Consider the following 19,781-nt stretch of genomic DNA (forward strand, 5'->3'; position numbering starts at 1 on the left):
CTTCACCATAAAGCTCTTCCATGTATTTTTTTCACTCTCCCTGGATCCCTTCTGGCTCTATTTATAACTTCCCCATGTTATCTGTAATGGTAGTTGTATTTTATCCCTTGCCACATCCCAACATTTCTCATAACTTCTTGTATAGAGTTTCTATTTTCCCTGGTATCTGAAATTTCTCCATATTCTCCATCTCATTGTTCAGATGTCGCCAGCACATTTCCTTGGCCCTGTTAGTTTCTCTCTCAAGTTTATTCTTTAGTGGTCCTGCATAAGCTATAATTATTAAAAACTAATCCAGTGTCTAATGAAGTATTGAGTTCTTCTTCCTGCCTTCATTGTCCTTCTGATGGGTGTTAGGTAAGCCCATTGGAATGTACAGCCTATATAATAATAAGCAGACTCGAGTAGAGCTTGCAGGTTAAATCAATGCTGGAGTAGGTTGTCTATACTAGACAACTATATAATTGGCAGATTGTATTCTACACAGTTTTTATATTATCATAAACTGTAATATTGATAGGTATTAGCCTCTTCATTAAAGTAATATGTACACTAGAGTAATCAACCCGAACAGTGATGTAAGGGGTCCATTATTAGAACAAAACCAACCAGTGGTTCTTCTGCCTGTTGCTTTGTTGACTCTGAATAACTTCTGGCTGATTGCATGGTTGTTACCCTGGCAACAGAGCTGTTAAATCTCTGCATATCAACTGGTGATGGTAGGGTCTGCGCTTGCCATGGATGTAATGTGTGATAGGGTATCAGGCTTTGATTCATAGGAGAGAGCCTGACGGATGGCTGCCACATCCAAGGAAGGCAGAGTGCAAATTACCCACTCCCGGAACAGGGAGGTAGAGACCAAAAATAACAATATCGAACTCATCCAAGGCCCTGTAATCACAATGAGAACACTTTAAATCCTTTGATGAGGATCTGTTGGAGGAGAAGTTGGATGCCAGCAGCCACAGTGATTCTAGCTCCAATTGCATGCATTTAAGTTGTTTTGTTTAAAAGGCTCATAGTGTGAGGTGTGTCTCGGATGGTCAGTTGGCTGCTTTTGGGTGCTCAACTGGTCAGTCTGGATATCCTGCCGTATAGGTTCACAAGGCTCCAGTATCCTCCTTTGGTCCTGTTAACCAAGTGCCCTGGGGTTTTACACGTGAGGGTAGTACTCACTTATGAAACATAAACTCAAACATCAAGATAGGGGTGTTTCTTTCTCAATGCTACATTATGTACGGGTTTCGATGGAATGTCTGGTACTCAAAAGCTTGGTTGAAGCTGAGGGTGCCAGGAGCCGTCAACCAAATCACACCCTGGCCTTCCAGTATCCTAGCCCAATCCTCAACCCACTAGGCTACCCAACTCGCACTAAAGGAATTCAGCTATTAAAATTGGTGGGAAACAGGTACATATAAATTAAATAACACATGAAAATTTGTTTTAGACCTAAGTTGGATTCCATGTTTTTCAAAGCTAATATATATTTAATATGTTCAAGTATATTTGAACAATGTGGACCACTGAATATTGTGCAAAACTTTTGAGTTAAGCAAAGAGCCATATCATCATACGGTGAATGCAAGAAAAGTATACGCTAAAATAATATGAGGAGTAGTAATGCAAGGATGTGGTCTTTCTCATCATTATTTTGCATGCATGTACATGGAAGAAAGAATGAAGGAAACACAAGAATGAGAACCAAAGCAATAATGGTGATGGGAAGAAATTCAACTGCACGAGAAATTTGTGGTTGTCTGCAGTTTTGATTCTCTTCATTTAATAGAATGTCATATATCCCGTTGTACCAGAATCGCATCCAGGTATCAATGCATTCATAGCAGGGTATCTAGGAGATTTACAGGCTCCTCTGAGCTCCAAGGAGCAGCTACTTCAAGGATGTAACGTGAAAGTTAGTAGGTAAATAGGAAGGAAATTTATAATCGTAGTTTACTGGAGAGAAGAAGTTAGCTACCATATGAATTTACGTTGAGAGAAACAGGAAAATTTCACCTATTTGAGAAACAGCATATCTTAGAATGGAAGGAGTGTGATGCATCGAGTGCGCAAAAGCTGTAGTAGGAATGTATTAATGAAGAGGCAGTTATGACGCTCCAAAAAATACCTCATTCATTTGGATTTTTATGTTGGAACAATATGAAAGGTATTCTATTTTTAATAATCGCCATAACAATGGTTGAGTCATTTTTCAATTTGCTCTTCATTCATGGAAAGTGTTCTACATAATTTTTATTCGGCATTACAATAGTATGAAAAACTAATCATTGATATTTGTCGTGTACACACGAGTATTGATTACCTGGCAGGGTGAAGTGGGTCAAAACATTTATCATTGGACCAGGACTATAGTACTTATATATGTTTCACTTTGTGAAGGTTGCATTATGGCACACGAGTGATTGTGAAGTATGGATAATAGTGAAATATTCAGCCCCTTTCCACCATAATGCGTGAATCATTGTTTTAAGACCTCTCTAAATGGTTTATTTGGCATGCTTTCCACTCATGAATTGGTCTAAAATTAAAAAAAATAACATTTTGTTGAGCATGACTATGCCTGCTTCACTGCAGTGGATGATTCCATAAAATTTGTTAATATTAGTGCTGTTCTATTTGTGAATGTTTTTAATGGGCCTTATGTCATGGTTTTGCTTTTAATGTGCTTTTTTGCTAAATCTAAAGGAATCTCTCCAAGAAATTAGTGATTCTGTCTCAGTTAGTTACAGAGCAAATGATATAATGAAATGAAGATATTCTGAGTATGTATAAGTGTCTTTTTAAATATACTCTCAATATTTTTTTTGATTTATCAGAAACCCCTACTGCTCTTAATAGTTCAAGACTGGCATGGGCTGTTCAACTGTTAATTAATTGAATGAGAGTGTGCAAAACGGTGATGGCTCACAAATGTTAGCTGGACCGCTAAAGTGATATGCCGATTCTCTGGGCCCCATCAATGTTTATTTCAATCATCGAAATTTACTGCTTTTGCAAATTGAGCCAATCCATTGCCATCCTATAATAAAAGATGAAGCAGTTGATATGAATGCATATGGTTGGACATGCCCATGTCACAAAATTGTAACGCTTCTGTTAATTAGATAAACTGTGTGCCCCAAAATTGCCATTTTATGAGGTTCTTGCCTGTTTTTGACATGTGTTGCTCAAACAAGCTTCCATGGGTATTTTGCGGGAAGGTTTATAACATAACATCGAAGGAAAGCTACCAATTAGATCAATTGAAGTCAATGAGTATGTTGAGGAAATGATTATCATGAATGGTTTCTCCTAGTCTTCACTGAGTTGATAGGGAATTGCATATAAGGAAGTAGATTCCCAGTATCAACAGTTCAGTGACTTACAATGACCGACCTTGTATTTTGTATACATTCACTGTGTAGTCTCTCTTCAAAATGTAATTTTCTGTTAAAACTATTCCTTCTCTGTTACCATTGAACTTATATTTTTCCAGTAGGAAGTCTGGCATGAAATCTTTGTGCATCAAGTGGCTCCTCCCAAAGCTTCCTAATAATCAAGTGATGCTCGATTACGTCAGAGTGATTTGTAATGCATTGGGAAAGTTATGCTTATATGTATATATATATATATATATATGTGTGTGTGTGTGTGTGTGTGTATATATATATATACACGTGGAAACATTTGCTTTGCTACAGCTTTGTGGGTATTTCTCATGGTATATCTGATGATACAAGAAAAACAATGTCATTTGTTATTATTTTATTCATATATGTGACCCTGAATAGATGGCATATCTTTATTTAAGATTTTGCTGGGAGCCCCTTCTGTGGGATTAATAGTATTGGCGATATTTTGCTTGATATCTTTAGGTGACTTTGATGTAAGTAAGTTCTTTTACCGTTCATTGTAATTGTTCAGATCTAAGGTTATTGTGTGCCTAAATAATTTCTAAACAGTTATGTTCTCTAAGTTTTGCTCTAACTACTTAAGGGTGTAATTATATAGTAACTGAAAATTGTTTTGTTAGAATGTTCGAATTCATATCACTGGCACCCTGCAATGCATGGCCATTGCTCTTTCTTCAAATTTTTCATCTTTTAAATGGATTTCCTAATTATCATTGCAAAATGCAACTTTTCTCTAAACCTGCTTAAATAATTTCCTCAATAACTTGAAAATATAAAAACAAGATTGTAGGGCTGTTATGATTGCCTTCATAGTAAGATAAACTGTGAAAAATACCATGCATAGGTTTAAGATGTTTTCCATTTTCACTCCTTCCGTCTTGTTTCATCTCCTTCAATGGCAAAGGGAGATAAATGCGGTGGTCAATTAGAATAATTTGTTGTTAGCATTCAGTTGACTGAAAAAAATACCATCGCAGGTCAAAGATAAAAAAATAATAAAAATGACAAAAATGTGGTACAACTAGTCACATTGCATGTATATATCCTTTCTCAATTCCTGACATTTTTTTCATCTTATGCTACCAGTACTCGAGCATATGCCACATCACTGATTCACCTTTGATGCTACATTTTTGCACGTAACACTTCTTCCAAGTGGTTTTATCTGTGATTCGGTACAGAGGGTCGAAATTAATGAATAGTCTCACCATGCTGGATTAAGGGAGCTCCTGAATTTCTTGATCAAATGTCCACTTCCTTATCAATATTTAATTGTGGTCATGGGAGAGAACATGATCCTGAAGCATAACTAACAGTACCAGTGTTTGTTAAAAATTTGCTTAGTTTATCAGGGGTAAATTTTTCTTTTTTGGTTCCTCTTAATTCAGTGCTTTAAAGTTAAAGTAGACATGATAGCAAGTGTGGGGAAACAAGTTGCAGGATCTCCATAACACCTGAGTAGTCTTCCAAAAATTTATTCTGTTGTTCTTCTTAACCAATTGGAATGTATAAAAGGATATCTGCTGATAATAACAATGATTTTCTAAGGTCAATTACAATAGCAGGGCTTTGTAATAAAATACAAATTAGCTGATAAAAATACCTTAGTTTGTATCAGTTCCATTATTATACGTATTAATGGAATATTGACTAAAATGGGTTACTGTTGATGCATATTTGTACATGAGAAAAGTTTATTTAATATTATCTTCTTATAAAAGTGAAGTAGAAAATATTAAAACTCTTTTATTGGTTGTTACACCAAAGTTAGGTACCAGATTAACATTAATTGCAGGTTTATAACATATACTCATGGTTTTCTAACTGCCAAATCTGGTGGAATTTGCAATTTCCATCCATATCCCAAGCATACTTAATGCTGAACGAGTCTGCCTGTAGTTGCTCCAGGTATTTGGTTGACTTGATAAAAATTTCAATGAGGAGTTAATGAGAAGGTATTCTCTGCAGCTTGTATCGATATTTTTCCCCTTTCTTCCTTCAGAAGGGGCATCTGTATCCTGTTATTCCTTTTACAACTATAGGATTTAATTCTTATCATCTTTTTCCACACAAAAACATCAGTGCCTTTATTTTTTGCTTTGCAGAGAATAATAACCTTAATAATGTAAGTTTACGTGCCATGACATTGATGAGGCCATGCTCATGGTTGCACATATAAGTATTTTATAATGCAGCACCAATCACTTCTCCTAGTTTTGTATCCATTCATTGGTTTATCGTGTACATTTCTCAATGCCCATTTAGCAGTTATTTTAGGATAGTTTTTCTTGCAGGCATGCTAGCTTAGGGGGTGGTACATTGCTTATGACAAGCTCCTGGGCGCAGTCCAGGGGATACCTCTGTACAACTCCTAAGGGCTGCTCTGTGATTGAGTCTCTGGGTCCCAGATCTTCATGAGTAACTACTGATGAGAGCTGGCCATGTGAATTTATCATGCCAGATGTTATAACTTAACCTGTTAAAACCTATGGTTTATGTGTTCCATTATGCAGTTGCACTACCGATAGATATGACTTATTTGCCTTCATTCTAAGGATGTTTATCTATAATGGAAACTTATCACAGTGAGAATATTTCTGTCTACTAGTCCTAATATGCTCATTCATCTGAATTTTCCGCAGGAGGATACGTGGGAGTTTATCGCTGAGAAGTTGTTTCTCATTCTGTTATCAGCTCTTGTCCGGGCATGACCTATGATCCCAATTTCTGCCAACCAGAAGACCAATATTGTGTGTACATAGATGAAAGGCAAAACAAATGGATGTTGTGAACCCATGTGATTGTGGGCATTAATATATTATAAATTATTAACAAACTCCAATTGCAAATGCATCATAGGACCATAGGAGGTATGTTAACTTCCATACCATTGTTATTATGGTGTGACTGGATATTTGAAGAACTACAGTGTTTCTGCTGGTGCTCAAGTGGATGCATTTGTTACGGTGCTTCAGTTAACTCACGAATACCATACCAGTGTAATTATTTGGAAGCTACCGACTCTCCATCCAAATTGGAGATTGTACAGTGTAACATAAATTTGAAATTAAAAATTAAGATTTTGGTACATGTATGAAAATGCAAAAAATGTTATAGTGTCATTGGCTTTTGCAACTTATAAAATTATGCAACAACTACAGTGTAAAAATAATTTGCCTTGATTCTTGAATGATGACCAGGGTTTGAATGTGGATCCCATGATGGCAGGCTCAGTACCCATGTTTACACTCTGAAATTGTTGCAATGCACTTTTGGTAGATTGCTCCATTTAAAGTCGGCTTTATCCTCGTGGTGCCTCATGCACCACTGTGAATGCCCGAGACATTGTAAGCACAGTGTTTCTTTTCATCTTGTTCCTTTAAAGCCCCGAAGTACAAGTGTGCGAGAGGATGCCTCAGTAGCTTTACTGGCCAAAACACTCGGCTGGACATCCAAGGGATTTGAATTAAACAAATGATTTGTACTCTGAAATTGGTATATTGTAATGCACATTTAGTGGACTTCATTAAAAGTTACTTTTGAGGCATCTCCCAGAGTCTTGGAGTTTTTAAGTTCTATCATTTTGCATTGTTTAAGTATGCATGTCAATTCCTACTAACTTCCATTAAGTTAGAGCAATCACTATGATGATTATAGATTCACTAGGAATTGATGCTATAGTGACATAGCTACAATACCAATTGATTAATCTGATAATTAGTGGTAATCCATCAGATTTCCCAAGGTAGTTCACTAGTCCGCTAAGTGCCCGATTATAATCTTGAAAATATAGGTTCTGTAATTAGGACAGGGTAAGCATTACAGATGCTGAGCCTTCCAACTCTACAGGTCAAGTCATCTGCTGTGTCAGAATTAACTTCAATGGATTATTAACACATCGATCACCTGGGCAACTGTTTCACTGATACTTAACTCATTGAATCCAGTCTGAAATGTGGGGCCTAATTTATTAACTGGATATTAATACTTAATTTGAAGATTCTAGGTAGAACTTTAATGTAAGCTTATCATGACAATTATGAGAAGAATTAAGCATTATCTTATTAATGTGTACCCATATTTCTATTCCGGTTCTTCATTCTCAATTTTAAATAAATTAAGTGGTCTCATGAATATAATATGATTTGTTCACAGCAGTAATGATAGATTGTCCCCAGATGCTATTCATGTTAAGTATATTCCCAGTCATTCAATACCATTTTCAGAGATAATTTAGACTACCTTTGATGAAATACTGTGATGAACTTTCTTTCCCATAGCTAACAAAAGCCCTGGACTAGAAACTACCTTTAAGGTAGTTAAGTTCTTCAGACGAACAATATAATGAATACGCCAATCAGGTACACTTAACATGGTTAAAAAAACCACTTAGCAAGCCTAGTTGTTAGCATAGGACAATGTGGGATTCAAGTTTGCTGAAACGGAAGTCATCTGATTACTTAAGACTTCCATGGGTATTCCACCACATAAAATGTGGTAAGATGTTCTTGAAGGTTGCTTGGTGTTCAAACCAGACAAATATTCAGTATAATCAACCCACTACCTTTTTCTAGAACACCAATATCTACGTATTTACATTAAAATAAAAGTATTTGCTCTAAGAACATCACACCCACTTTCAACGAATGAAAAGTCATCATCGCGGAATTTCCAAGAAGACAAAAACCAAACCATTCACAACAAAGCCTGTTTATTGTAAACTTTTTACAAAGTTAAATGAAAGATATCCATTCAGGCTTGAACCTGGGGCAATTCCAGCTGCACCTTCTTCCAAACAGCAAGGGGGCCATGTTCAGGACGATACTTGACGTTGCAGCCATCCTGTTCCAACCGTCCATCATTCTTCAGCTGTTCATACTCTTCCCTCTCGTACTTGGTGAAGCCCCACTTCTTGGAGACATAAATCTATCCGAAAACAAAAACCCCTTCCATTAGGAAAACATTAAACTAAGTGGCATTTTTGAAAGATTAATATAATAAGAGAAGAATAATTGTATTTCCATCCCATAGAATTAAATGATTATTTACATGGGGTGCTTCAATACTGTGTACTTACTGTTTAACATTAGAAATTTAAAAATTTGGGCCAATATCTGGTTTCAACCATTCTACAGGTTCAGTTATCATCCAGAAATAAAGAAAGACAAAAGGGTTTACTGTACATCAAGTACATATTTGGTTATCTTTAGGCTTTATCGTGTTTTCTTTCAATAACCATTTGTTTTGCTCCTTGTTTAGCAGAAAGCTGTCTTTAAATGAAGTGAACAGCAATCCTGGATTGGCAGGCCAGCATCGCATGATGGTTAATCCAAATAATTGTAAGAATGCCCTTTCTGTAATACCCTTTTCTATATATATGGGTCACAGTAGCCCAGGGGGTAAAGCGTTGGACTGCTGACCGGAGGGGCCCAGATTCGATTCCCAGGCACCCCGAGCACCTGCAGCTCCACCCAAGCGATGTGATTTTTGGGGTACCAAATCTTCCTGGGAAACCATAACCGGCACAGGGAAAGGAACTGCCCCCCCTAACCTGATGTGAATTTCACACGCTGTACATTTAGGGCTTAGTACTGGGTTAACTCTACTATCACCTACCAAACCGACCTTCGGGTTGATTACTGTGTTTACAGTTTATGTATATATGCAGATATTAAAGGTTTACAGTAGTGCACACTTGCTAATTTTCCAAAAAACATTGATAAGCATGTCAAACATACAAAATTCAAATGAATGCCCTGTCATTATTCCCTTAACTGAACAGTTTAAGTCAAATTTGTTTATTAATCTCTAAATTCCAGAGAAGTTAACTATTAAATTTCAATTATAATTTCAACCTTTCTCCCACTCCTGGTCTCCAAGATAGTTGGCCATCCTGCATTACTTAGACACTGTCACTGCAACAGCCTTGATTAAGTAGGAGGATTCTCCTTAACATGTCACGTTAGGTGTGACAAGAGGAATAAGACAAATAATAATTCTGACATTACACTGATTAATTGAAGGTAAATTTCAGCCGGAAAAAATCACATGAGTGACCACAGTAAACATGACCGTTGGGCAGAAAATTCTGTTCCCAAGCATTCCATTTCAGTTAGGAGTTGTTTCACAATTATGGTATTTGACCAGTAGTACAGGGCACGACTTTTTTCAAACAATACTATGGCTTAACTCCTCTTTTGGCTGCACACATGGCAGTAGAATAAGAATGCTGTTACATTGATTAATGAACATTCCTGCTGAAAAGATTCCCTTTTCTTCCACACCAATTTCTTAACCCAATTACTCTTAAATGGAAGCACGTCTTTTATTTCCAATGAGTGATTAATGCATGTAATCGACATTCTCTAACCTTGTCGAATTCCAGTAAATCTCATGGAGACAATGTACTTCTCTCCATTAACGTAGCACCCCAAACTTAATTTTGTCCATGCAATTTGCAATGAGTAAGAAGTTAAACCCTTACTTCAAGCACAATAGTACTTAATAAGAGCTCGGCAGTTTCCACTAAGGATTGGGGGAGTTCAACATCAAGTAAATGTACTGCGTGATGTAGCAGCACCTGTGATCTTAAGCAGGCACTGTTGTTCTCACGCACTTTTCATGTAGGAGGGCAGTATCGGCGACCAAATTACAGTATCATTCAGCCACCTTCTTCACCCTCCACACCAGGGTCTTGGTTAAATTACCTTCTGACGGCCGGGAAACTTGAATTTGGCACGCCGCAAAGCCTCCACAACGGCAGCCTTATGCCGGTCGGATGACCTAACACTCATGATGGGTTGGCCAATATGGACACGGGCCACGGTTCCCTGTGGTTTACCAAAAGCTCCGCGCATACCCGTTTGGAGCCTTAAACAGATAAAATACTAATTAAAATTGCATCTTTTAAACTCAAAATTCCATTTGTAATACGAAGCACGTGGTAGTACCTATCGGCTCCAGCACATGACAACATCTTATTGATTCTAATGACATGGAAGGGGTGCAGCCTCATGCGAATGTGAAATTGGTCTTTACCACAATTCTTCACCATATACTGCAACAGAAAATAATAATTTATTGTCTCAACCAAGATAAAAACCTACGGCACGTGTTTCCCCTCCCCCACAACGTAGTTTACCTTATTCGCACAAATACGGCCAGCCTCTAATGCTTCGGAAGATAGCTGTTCATACTCGTCCGATACTAGGTGAACACACAATGGAAAATCTTCCACGCGAGCCTTCTTTTTCCCCAAATCGAAAATACGAATTTTTGGGTCAGGAACACCTCTGCAAAATCTCGATTTTGGATATGGCTTGTTCTTGCAATAGCGATAGCTGAAATAAAATTTACAAAGGGATAAATCCATCTGTACCAAAACAATCTTTTAACTTAATATGAAATTAAAACTTAATTTTAATTTTACCAATAATTATTTAGACTATCCCATTTATTCTGTAACAAGAAATTGAAACATGTTTCAGGAAATACTTACCACCTCGCTGGCCGCCTCCCCATATTGACCTGAAGTGCAAATTTGTCAATAAAATTTTGCTTTTCTTAATAAATAATGTAGATTTCAAAATATTTAAAAGCTAAAATAATAATTTTCTTAGGCAGATGTCAAACGTACAAGCAGATACAAACAAAAAATTATCTACCGTCACCACATGCACATTACACGTACCTTCCGGAAGAGAAGTCGAGGTCGAATTGTCAAATTGAGGCGATAGGTGGATCTGTATACGAAGAACAAATGAGCAATGTAAATAAGCCATCCCGTCGTATTAGTCAGAATAAGTGGTTCGGTATTTCAAATCTGGGAAATGCGACTTGGAATGTGATTATGTAATTATTGAAGTTGATTCAGAAGCTTAATGCAATGATTTATGCTTTTTTAAACCAAGTCCATTAAAATAGCAGTACCGTTGTGATGAAGTTGTCTGTTCTATCAACAGTCAAATTTCTAGTTTGACCCAAACTTACGAATGGTGTTATGGATAGTTCTGAGGCTTATTGTCCATAATCTCATAATTGCAATGTTTTTGGACAAATAGCAGACTCTCCAGGTCAAGTGAAGTGCTAATGAGTGCCATAAGTTCAAGTTAAGAAAATGGGTAAATGGAACTGCGAATCCAATTCGGCCATGTACGCTTGTGAAATAGCATTATATGTTTTCGCCAATAAGTTAACTTTCGCGTGACCTTAACTGAAATTAGGATCCAGAAATAATCAAATATTCACGTCCAGATTGAATGTGGTGAGTTTATTAAGAGTGATAAATGTGCATTCCGACTTAATCTATCCTTGAGAAATAGTGGAATGGGGGTGGATCACATGGTTATCAATCACGCCTTTGTATCTCCTATTTCAGACTCCACCCACAGTTCTCTTTTTTATTAATGATGGTGTAATGCATGTTTATTCTCCGAATATAATTAACTTGCTTGTAGTTGCTGATGGAACTTGGGCCTTAATGTTATTTTAGTTTCAAGTGTCTCTTATTCATTTATAATATATTCTATTATAATCAGCAATTAAAATGAAATAGATATGGAAAAATCTGTTACCCTCTTTTCGTTGTTACTTTTTAAATTTACATCAATACCGGTGTTGAGTACATCCTACTTGGCAAGTAGGACGTTCACTTAGAAAACCCCAGTTGCAGGGAATGCTTAATTTCTGCACAACTTGAGAGCAAACAATTCGATAGCAATTCTTTACCGGAACGGACGCATATGTTCACATTGCTTTATTTTATTGTAGCTCAGTAGTGTACTTATCATCGACATAATTCCCCGTGGAGGGGGGGGGGTCACCCTTCGTAATTGCATATTCTGTAATGTGAAGGAATCGATGTATATAATTGCAAGTGCGGCGCATTCGAATCTTATCATGACAAATATTCCGTTGGAACCGCTGCTCTTTGTCAGTCCTAATGAATCAGTAAGGGTAACATTCTGGGTTTTTGGAAGTTAGGAAACTCGCTTCATAGCAGGATGAAAACGGATTTGTGGGTTCCAGTAGATTACTCAAAAGCGAAATTGAGAAGTGTGTGATTTTGCCCTATGAAAGTTTTTGAGGAGCTAGAATGCTTCCTCCACTTATCAATGGTTTAGATGGGATTGAGTTCTTCAGTGTATCCACCGCCAAAGTAGTCAAAATCAGGTTTGTTTTGAAAAGTGAAAGTAACTCTCATGTCACACTTAGCCATGGAATTCGCGTATTCAGGGAATGGCGAATATTCCTTCCTTCATTCCACCATTGGTTTTCCATGTAGTTCTGGTATCTAGAAAACTAAATAGTAGTTGGTTTTTGGAAAAAGAGAGCCTTGTGGTTTGAACGCAGTGAGGGAATGTAATTAGATTCTTAAGAAGTGGGAAGGAATATTTGGGCATCAAAGTAGAAATAAATTAGAGTCGCGGAACAGCTCACGAGTGATGGCAGTGATTGGGATGAAAATTGGAGCAATATTAGGGACACTGGTAAAAAATTGCATCGATGAGATGAATTTGCGAAGAGGAGGGAAGTAATCTCAGCCAAGTCATTTCAAGAAAGAACAAGTTGATGCTTTGAGGTGAAGTTTATGGAGAGAAACCAGGTATTGGAATTAGGCTACCCTTTATCTATGGGTCACCATGCAGTCATCTCCCTGGCTCTTCATGTTCAATTAGTATATATAACATACTGTTTTCTTCAAGCATAGTTTAGGTCCTCCATTCAGTCATTAGCATGTATTGAATTATTGAAATCACAGAAAAAGTTGGCAGAAATCTAAAATGATTGTGTACATGCCAATTTTTACAGCAAATAATTGTTCATGATGAATGTATTTTTTTAGTTTGTTAATCAAAGTTTTGCGTAATGTATCTCACAAGTTCTGCAGTAATTTTACAAACATTTAAATGCCGTAGTAACTAAAATTAAATTATAGCTGATATATTTGGTGCATATAATTCTTATTCTTAGCGTTATTCTTATGGGTAAGATATTTGATGAAGAGGCTCTTATCACAGCTGTACTTTAGGCCTTGGCTAACTTCACTCAAAATGTCCATTAACCGAACACTACATATTACTATTTCTTGTTCCTTAACATCAAATTGTAAAATAAACAATCATGAAATAGATGTTTGAAAACATTATTGCCAGGCAATGGGTTTACTTTAAAAAAAGCTATCCTTAATGCAGGTTGACACAAGGATGAAAGGTTATGAGTCAATTGCTGTAACCACTTTGAGTATTACTTAAATGATTCCCCATAAACCTGATCCACCAAAGGGTAGTTTATCATTAGAGACTAATGTGCTCTGTTATTGGTGATGTAAAAAGGACACCATGAAGATGATGTCTGCAGTTGTGCCTGGTGCTGGATCTCTAACAAAGTCGGAGAGCTCAGCAGTGCCTGGTGGTGGTGGGAATGCAGAGTCTTTGGATGGGAAAGAGACGGAGCGAGAGTCTCTGCTGCAAGGGCTGCTTGGTGCTGTTAGGGCTTGCCAAGCTCGCTTTGGTGCGCGCAGGGAGCTTGCCACCGAGAGTGAGCCATGCGTTGCCACTCTGTGTCTTGCTTTGGAGGCAGCATTGAGCCATGGACTTCGTAAAGCACAGGAACGAAGTTCAGCTGAAGGCCTCTGGTAACTATTTTTTTGGCCACATTTTCTGTTTTAATGGCTGCTGTAGAATCAAATGGGCACCGTCCCATACGACTAGCTTGGTATCTGGCTGAGGTCAGGAATAATTTAATTCAAATTTAATATAAATTTCGTAATTGCCTTGTGATTACTTTGATGTGAAATAAATCCAATTATCAAGATACATAAAAAATATTTTTAGATTGCCAAAGGACTTATTGATTGTTGAATTTTTTTTGCCTTAAATTGTTTTTTCTCGTTTCTGTTTTTCTTGTTTCTCTGTTTCACCTCAACTGCTGCGTTACTAGGGGGAGTTAAATTGGTGTGGCTGTGGTCGGGAGGGTGGAAATAATTTTTACTTTTTAGCAATTAATCAAAGGGTTTGTTGTGTTTGAGGAGAACTGGGAGTCCCAGATAAGTGTGCTAAGCAAAACAAAAACCCCAAGTTTGTTTGACTATGAAATTGGCTCCATTTACAACTTTCTTTCTCACTGCTCTCTGCTATAATACTGCTTTATGCTACTGTCACTCTTTCAGTACTTATAAATTCTATAACTCTCTGCCGCATTCTCTCATTACTTCTCTTCCGTTCCAGGGAACTCTTAGTGTTCCTTTTCTTCAAAGTGTTACCTACAACCACTTTCACTGATGATTTTTTTGGTCTACCACTTTCTCTTAAGCCTAATGTATTTATCTCTGAACTGAATTTATCTGTTAACTTTGTATTTCTGTGTTTAAAGGTACCGCCTGATTTTCGCAAAGCTATTCACCAATCATCCAATTTTTTATTATAAATTTGTTTCATGTTGCTATGAAATTAATATCACCATATTCTCGATTAACTCCTCTGTCATTGCATGTTTCAAGTGTGTGCTACTTAATGGCACTTAATGTGGTCATGTGTATTTTTAAATATCAAAATGTACCAGTGACTAGTATTATAATCAACTCTTTCTCATTTCCGTGTTCTTTTCCCTCGTTATATATTTCTGCTGTACAAGAAAGAATTCAGCCCGTGGACCTGCAAAGGGTTTCTGTCGGGATCTTAAATATTAGGAAGCACACCCCTGGAAGAAAATCCCCGTGTTAAGCCTTCTTGTGGTTATGCCTTCTGCGTTAGATTTGCTGCATTTCCTGAGACTGACAAAGCCACTCTTAAAGAAACATCACTGCTCTACATTTCATCATGCTCAGTTTCTTTTATTTCTGCATATTCTTTGTTTTGCAGGCATGTTTCCGAGATAGTATCCAGTGGCCTCAATCTTGTTCGTAGCTCCAGTGAATCTCCTCCAGGTCAGAAAGCCACTCATTATCTATTGAATTACTCTAATTAATTAAGGGACAGTATTATGAGCCTCTTTTAGGATCTAAGATATTGTTAAACACTCAGTTTATATTAGAATGAAGTCTTAAATAAGTGCTAAACTGAAAGGAAAGCAAGCAATGTGGTGATGTTCTGCTTTAGGAAGTCGTATGTTGTGTGATAAAACTCTGTCAATAAGTGTACCGACAAAATTGGCACTTAAAGGTGGTAGCATTTCATTTCAGTCATTAAAAGCATAAATTTTGATTGTAGATAGATGCTAAAGTTATTGGAAATACTCGACAATAAGTTCGATGGATGAATTAGTCAAATGACTGCTAATCCTATTTCCAATTCACAAAAGCTGAAGTCGGAACTATTTAAGTCTCTCCGCTGTTGTTGAATTACTTTTATTTGCCCTTTTGGAAGATTCAAAATTATGCTGAAGGTGCAAAATTTTGTTCGTAAATACTTCAGTGCACCTGGGTTCCAATAGTAACCAAGAATGTATGCTCATGCGTGTCTATTTGATATAATCTTCCCTAATCTGTCCATGCTGATTGCCAATAAGTTATTCACGGTGAGACCTGTGCAAACTGACCGCCGATGTTTGACCGAGAAATATTTTTCATGGGGGGTTGTCATTTGATACAGGGACAGGTGCTTGGATGGATTTTCAAGAAATATGATTGCACACACTTTGAAAAATGGAAAAAGACACCAAACCTGTGATTTAAATAAAGCTGGTCAAATCAGGTTTTTCATTATTATTCAGTCTTCATAAGAAAATGTTTGATGCAGAATCTTTTATCCCAAAACTTCAGTTCTGTACATTTTCTGATGTTTAATTCTTAACGTATTCCATACTACACTGATATCTGGTATAAACGGCTAGAGATAGTCCCTTATATACCAGTGTCCTTATTTCTCTATAAATCTCTGTCATTTGCAAATAATCCATGGTTTCTGATGGCATATGAGCTTAGGACATTAATGTATATCAAGAAAAGTAGGGGCTCTCCAATACTCAGTCCATTGATGCCACTTCATGTTTATGGTTACTTAAGAAATCACTTATCCATATGTTCCCTTTCTCATTAATACCTTAATATCTTAGATTGCGTACTTAATATCTCCGGGAGGACATTGTCAAAGGCTTTATTAGACTCTCAAAATTCAGTATCTACTTGTTTATCCCCTTGCCCTGACTTCTCGATATCAGGTTTAAAAAGACCCAATTGTGTTTTGCATGTAAATTTAAGCCTTTGCAATATGGTACCCACATTTTCTAACAGCTTAAGTTTCACCAACAAATTCTTTCTCTGTTTGTTTGCTCCATATGCTGTAATTGCCTTTGGTCCCACAATGAACTATTGTTTTGTATACTTTATTTCACAGTATACTCATTTGTTTTACAGCTTTTTGGCCATATGTTCGTGAGCAGCTAACCAACCATGAGAAAGAAAGGTTTACCTTGTGTCTACGGCGGGTTGCAACAGATGTGGGCCGAGGTAGAGCATGGCTGCGATCATCTCTTAATGAGAGGTAATTAAGTGTAATGATTTCTCAGTTGATGAGTATGGTGTGATCTTAATATACAATATTTCTCTGATTATATAAGTATAAAATAATTTATCCAACTATAGTCCCCCCATTTCTGGAAAGGCAATTTAGGGAAATCCTTGAATGACACAACGAAAAACCCACGGTTTAAAGAGGTTGAGCTTTTAAACATTTTTTAACTTTGTAAGTACCCATGCGGAATTGCCTAGCAAATGTTTTCATGCCAAATTTCCAGGGCAAAATCACCCTCTATCCACACTGGCTAATATGGTGATGTATATATGTCCTCAAAACCTTTGTATTAATGTGCAAGCAAACTATGCAACTAGTGAACCAATGTGCGCTAATTAGAAATATAAGAAGTTAGTGGCATTAGGGTAAGAGGTGGTCCTCCTTGAACATCATAGCCTGCTAACCAGTGATGACCAAACATTTGAGGGGCAAGCATCAAAATATGGTATTGAGTTGTCCTTGTTGTCAACCTATATTTTATATGGAAAGGTAGCTGAAAACCTGAAGGTTGATGACAGAGCATTTTTCCTGAACACTGAGAGTAGTCAATTTGTAATCACCTTTCAGCAATGCATTATCCTGGGAGAATTTTTTGAAGGTTTTTAGCACTTGGTTAAATTACCTTAGTTTAAAAATAGAGAAGTAATTTGTTTAATTATCCTCCTCCAATGAATGTCATGGCTTTGCCTGTCTAACTCAATTTTATTCACTCATACAGATGTCCATGGCTTTCACATAAATTGCATTTTTTCTTATGTTAATGGTAAAACTTTTATAATTAACCTAATCCAGCTGCCAATCTCTGCTGACGAGATCATTGTAAAATTGCTGATATGAATGATCTACAAATTACAAATGGGTTGACTTTGACTGAAACTATGTGCCCTTGACCCTAAAATGGTGAAGCAATTTAATGATTTTCATTTTTAAATGAACTCTGCCCTGGCTGATATGATGTATTTTCGGTATTTATGAATCCTATGTGTGTGTGTGTGTGTATATATATATATATATATATATATATATATATATATATATATATATTATAATAATATAATATTGTGATTTTCCAGGTCGCTGGAGAGAATTTCCCATTCCTTGATTTGGCCAGCACCACCATCTTTGAGTGATACCTTCTATCATTCTTGGGCTTTCATGCGAGATGAAGAGAGGGCCGGTGTCCTCCCTACTGCTGCAGCTGGTATGATTTCCTCTGTGCATATTTTGATATAAATCTATAGCGAAATCTTAAAGAGTTCAGGCGGCTGAAGAAAATAATAGCCATAATGATAAGGGGATTGCCTGCTGATTAATTGATAGGGTTCACTTATACATGGTAATCATGATCTCCTGAACTTGGATCATAAACAACCTCTTCTGGGCATAGCTAATCAATAGGTTAGTAGGGAATTGCATTTAACTATTGCAAAATATAATATCAGACAAAATCAATAAAAAAATTTTTGATGCAGAAGACTAATAACTATTTGCAATTACTCCAAAAGAATATTTATTCATCAAATATTAACAAACTGCTGGGGCTGATAATTATCAATTCCCTGTTTATAAGTTAACCCCAGCATGAATGATCACCGTAACAAACCTACCTATTACTAACTTTAACCTTGTACTATTTGGATTTTAATTGTATAAAAATAAAAGTGTTGGAGTGCATATGTGGTGCAAAAAGAGGCAAATTCATTGGGTATGTATGGGGGGGGTGAATATCAGAGAAAAGTTTCCACGTGTTGAACTGTCGAAGACAATAACATAATTTTGAGTGGTCTTTCGAGAGGAGGAGAGAACAGTACTGGGTGAGTGCGTGGGCACAGTCACTTGCAAGGGCTACTGAAACACAGAGCAGTGCCACTTTCAAATGTTTCTTGGAATCAAATTTAACTCCTGTATAGGCTGAGCATTCAATGATGACCGAGAATTAAAATAACATTATTCTTAAATGAAGATTGAACCTAATTATACAGGGTGCGGTGGATATCTCCGGATAAATTTCAATTTGAATTTCCTGCCATATCGTATTTCCACTGGAGGTCGGGCTTGGCATTCTTTATAGATAAAGGCATCTAGTAAACAGTCATAACCTCTTAATGGCCGAGATGTTAAGTACAAGTGCGGAGTGCAAATGAAGAGCCACTATTATCAACAGTGTTCGTGGTGGTTGTTCATCTGGTGAAATAGTCCAATGCTTCGTGTACTCCATATCAACTGGATACGATATTGTGGCTAAGTATAATGTCTGGGGAAGGTTTCGCTGACTCGGCGAGGAAACAAGTGTCGCGAACTATGGCAGTCGTCGAGAAGGCTCAGGCGCTGATTTCAGAGGACCGACCCGTGGCGATCTCTGTGTTGAAACTGGTGCCAGAATTGAATGTTAGCAAGTGGACAATGTGTCGGATGGTAGAGGAGGAGGACCTTAGATACAAGACGTACACAATAAAGGTGCGGCAGATGCTGTTTGAGGCTGCCAGAACTAATCTGATTGCTCGCTGCCACCTGCTAATTTGTTCTCTAAAAAATAAAGCTGTAGGGCGAATCAGATTCTTTTCGGAGGACAAAATGTGCACCGTTGACGCAAAGGTCAACCGGAGAAACGATCGCTGACTCGCCCACGGCCCCGAGGACGTCCCGATTGTTGCTCGAACAAAATTTCTGGCTCTCGTTCAGGACCTAGGTTTTGTGTCCAGTGAGGTTGATATCATTCCGCCACAGTTCTTTGAAAAGGGACTGAGTATCACAAAAGAAGTCTTATCTGATAATTTTGAAGAATTTCGTGAAACCGGGAATGGTAATTGTGGTCTCGGGGGGACGAGTCATTTAGTCCAAAACTCAATAATAATAATAC

General features: G+C 37.2%; 3 protein-coding genes across 11 annotated transcripts in view; 2 read left to right on the forward strand and 1 right to left on the reverse strand.

Annotated features, from left to right (window-relative positions):
• The window catches only part of Mrgn1 (Mahogunin ring finger 1), a 101,503-nt gene extending 94,546 nt beyond the window's left edge, over positions 1–6,957 (forward strand). For all 6 annotated transcript variants that reach the window (XM_071595234.1, XM_071595256.1, XM_071595268.1 and 3 more), the window contains one exon: positions 6,053–6,957. In XM_071595234.1, coding sequence (XP_071451335.1) covers positions 6,053–6,121 — 69 coding nt within the window. In that variant the 3' untranslated portion in view covers positions 6,122–6,957. The remainder of the gene's footprint in view (positions 1–6,052) is intronic.
• Positions 6,958–8,104: 1,147 nt separating this feature from the next.
• On the reverse strand, positions 8,105–11,146 carry RpL10 (ribosomal protein L10). Of its 2 annotated transcripts, none has more exons than XM_071595311.1 (6): positions 11,101–11,146; positions 10,909–10,937; positions 10,552–10,750; positions 10,361–10,467; positions 10,118–10,280; positions 8,105–8,336 (listed from the first exon to the last, which is right to left on the reverse strand). In XM_071595311.1, the coding sequence occupies exons 2-6, from the start codon at positions 10,929–10,931 to the stop codon at positions 8,163–8,165; spliced, it is 666 nt and encodes a 221-aa protein (XP_071451412.1). In that variant the 5' UTR covers positions 10,932–10,937; positions 11,101–11,146; the 3' UTR covers positions 8,105–8,162. The 2 variants fall into 2 exon arrangements, with proteins under 2 accessions (XP_071451412.1, XP_071451423.1); XM_071595322.1 differs by lacking the exon at positions 11,101–11,146 and adding an exon at positions 11,075–11,099.
• A 63-nt stretch (positions 11,147–11,209) lies between these two features.
• Positions 11,210–19,781, forward strand: part of LOC139696529 (sorting nexin-29-like) — a 55,943-nt gene continuing 47,371 nt past the window's right edge. For 2 of the 3 annotated variants that reach the window (XM_071595333.1, XM_071595347.1), the window contains exons 1-5: positions 11,683–13,014; positions 13,745–14,046; positions 15,272–15,336; positions 16,765–16,891; positions 17,995–18,122. In XM_071595333.1, the coding sequence (XP_071451434.1) occupies positions 13,000–13,014; positions 13,745–14,046; positions 15,272–15,336; positions 16,765–16,891; positions 17,995–18,122 (637 nt within the window). In that variant the 5' untranslated portion in view covers positions 11,683–12,999. The other variant, XM_071595339.1, reaches the window with a different exon arrangement.

This window comes from Hetaerina americana, unplaced genomic scaffold (assembly GCF_022747635.1).
Source record: "Hetaerina americana unplaced genomic scaffold, ioHetAmer1.1.p SCAF_1, whole genome shotgun sequence".
Lineage (NCBI taxonomy): Eukaryota > Metazoa > Arthropoda > Insecta > Odonata > Calopterygidae > Hetaerina > Hetaerina americana.

Coding starts and splice junctions, on each gene's coding strand:
- RpL10 (XM_071595311.1), bottom strand. CDS start 10,931: ATGGGGAGGCGGCCAGCGAGGTG. Junction 10,281..10,360: donor TCATGTGCTGGAGCCGATAG/GTACTACCACGT, acceptor TATCTGTTTAAG/GCTCCAAACGGGTATGCGCG. Junction 8,337..10,117: donor AGTTTCCCGGCCGTCAGAAG/GTAATTTAACCA, acceptor GTTTTCGGATAG/ATTTATGTCTCCAAGAAGTG.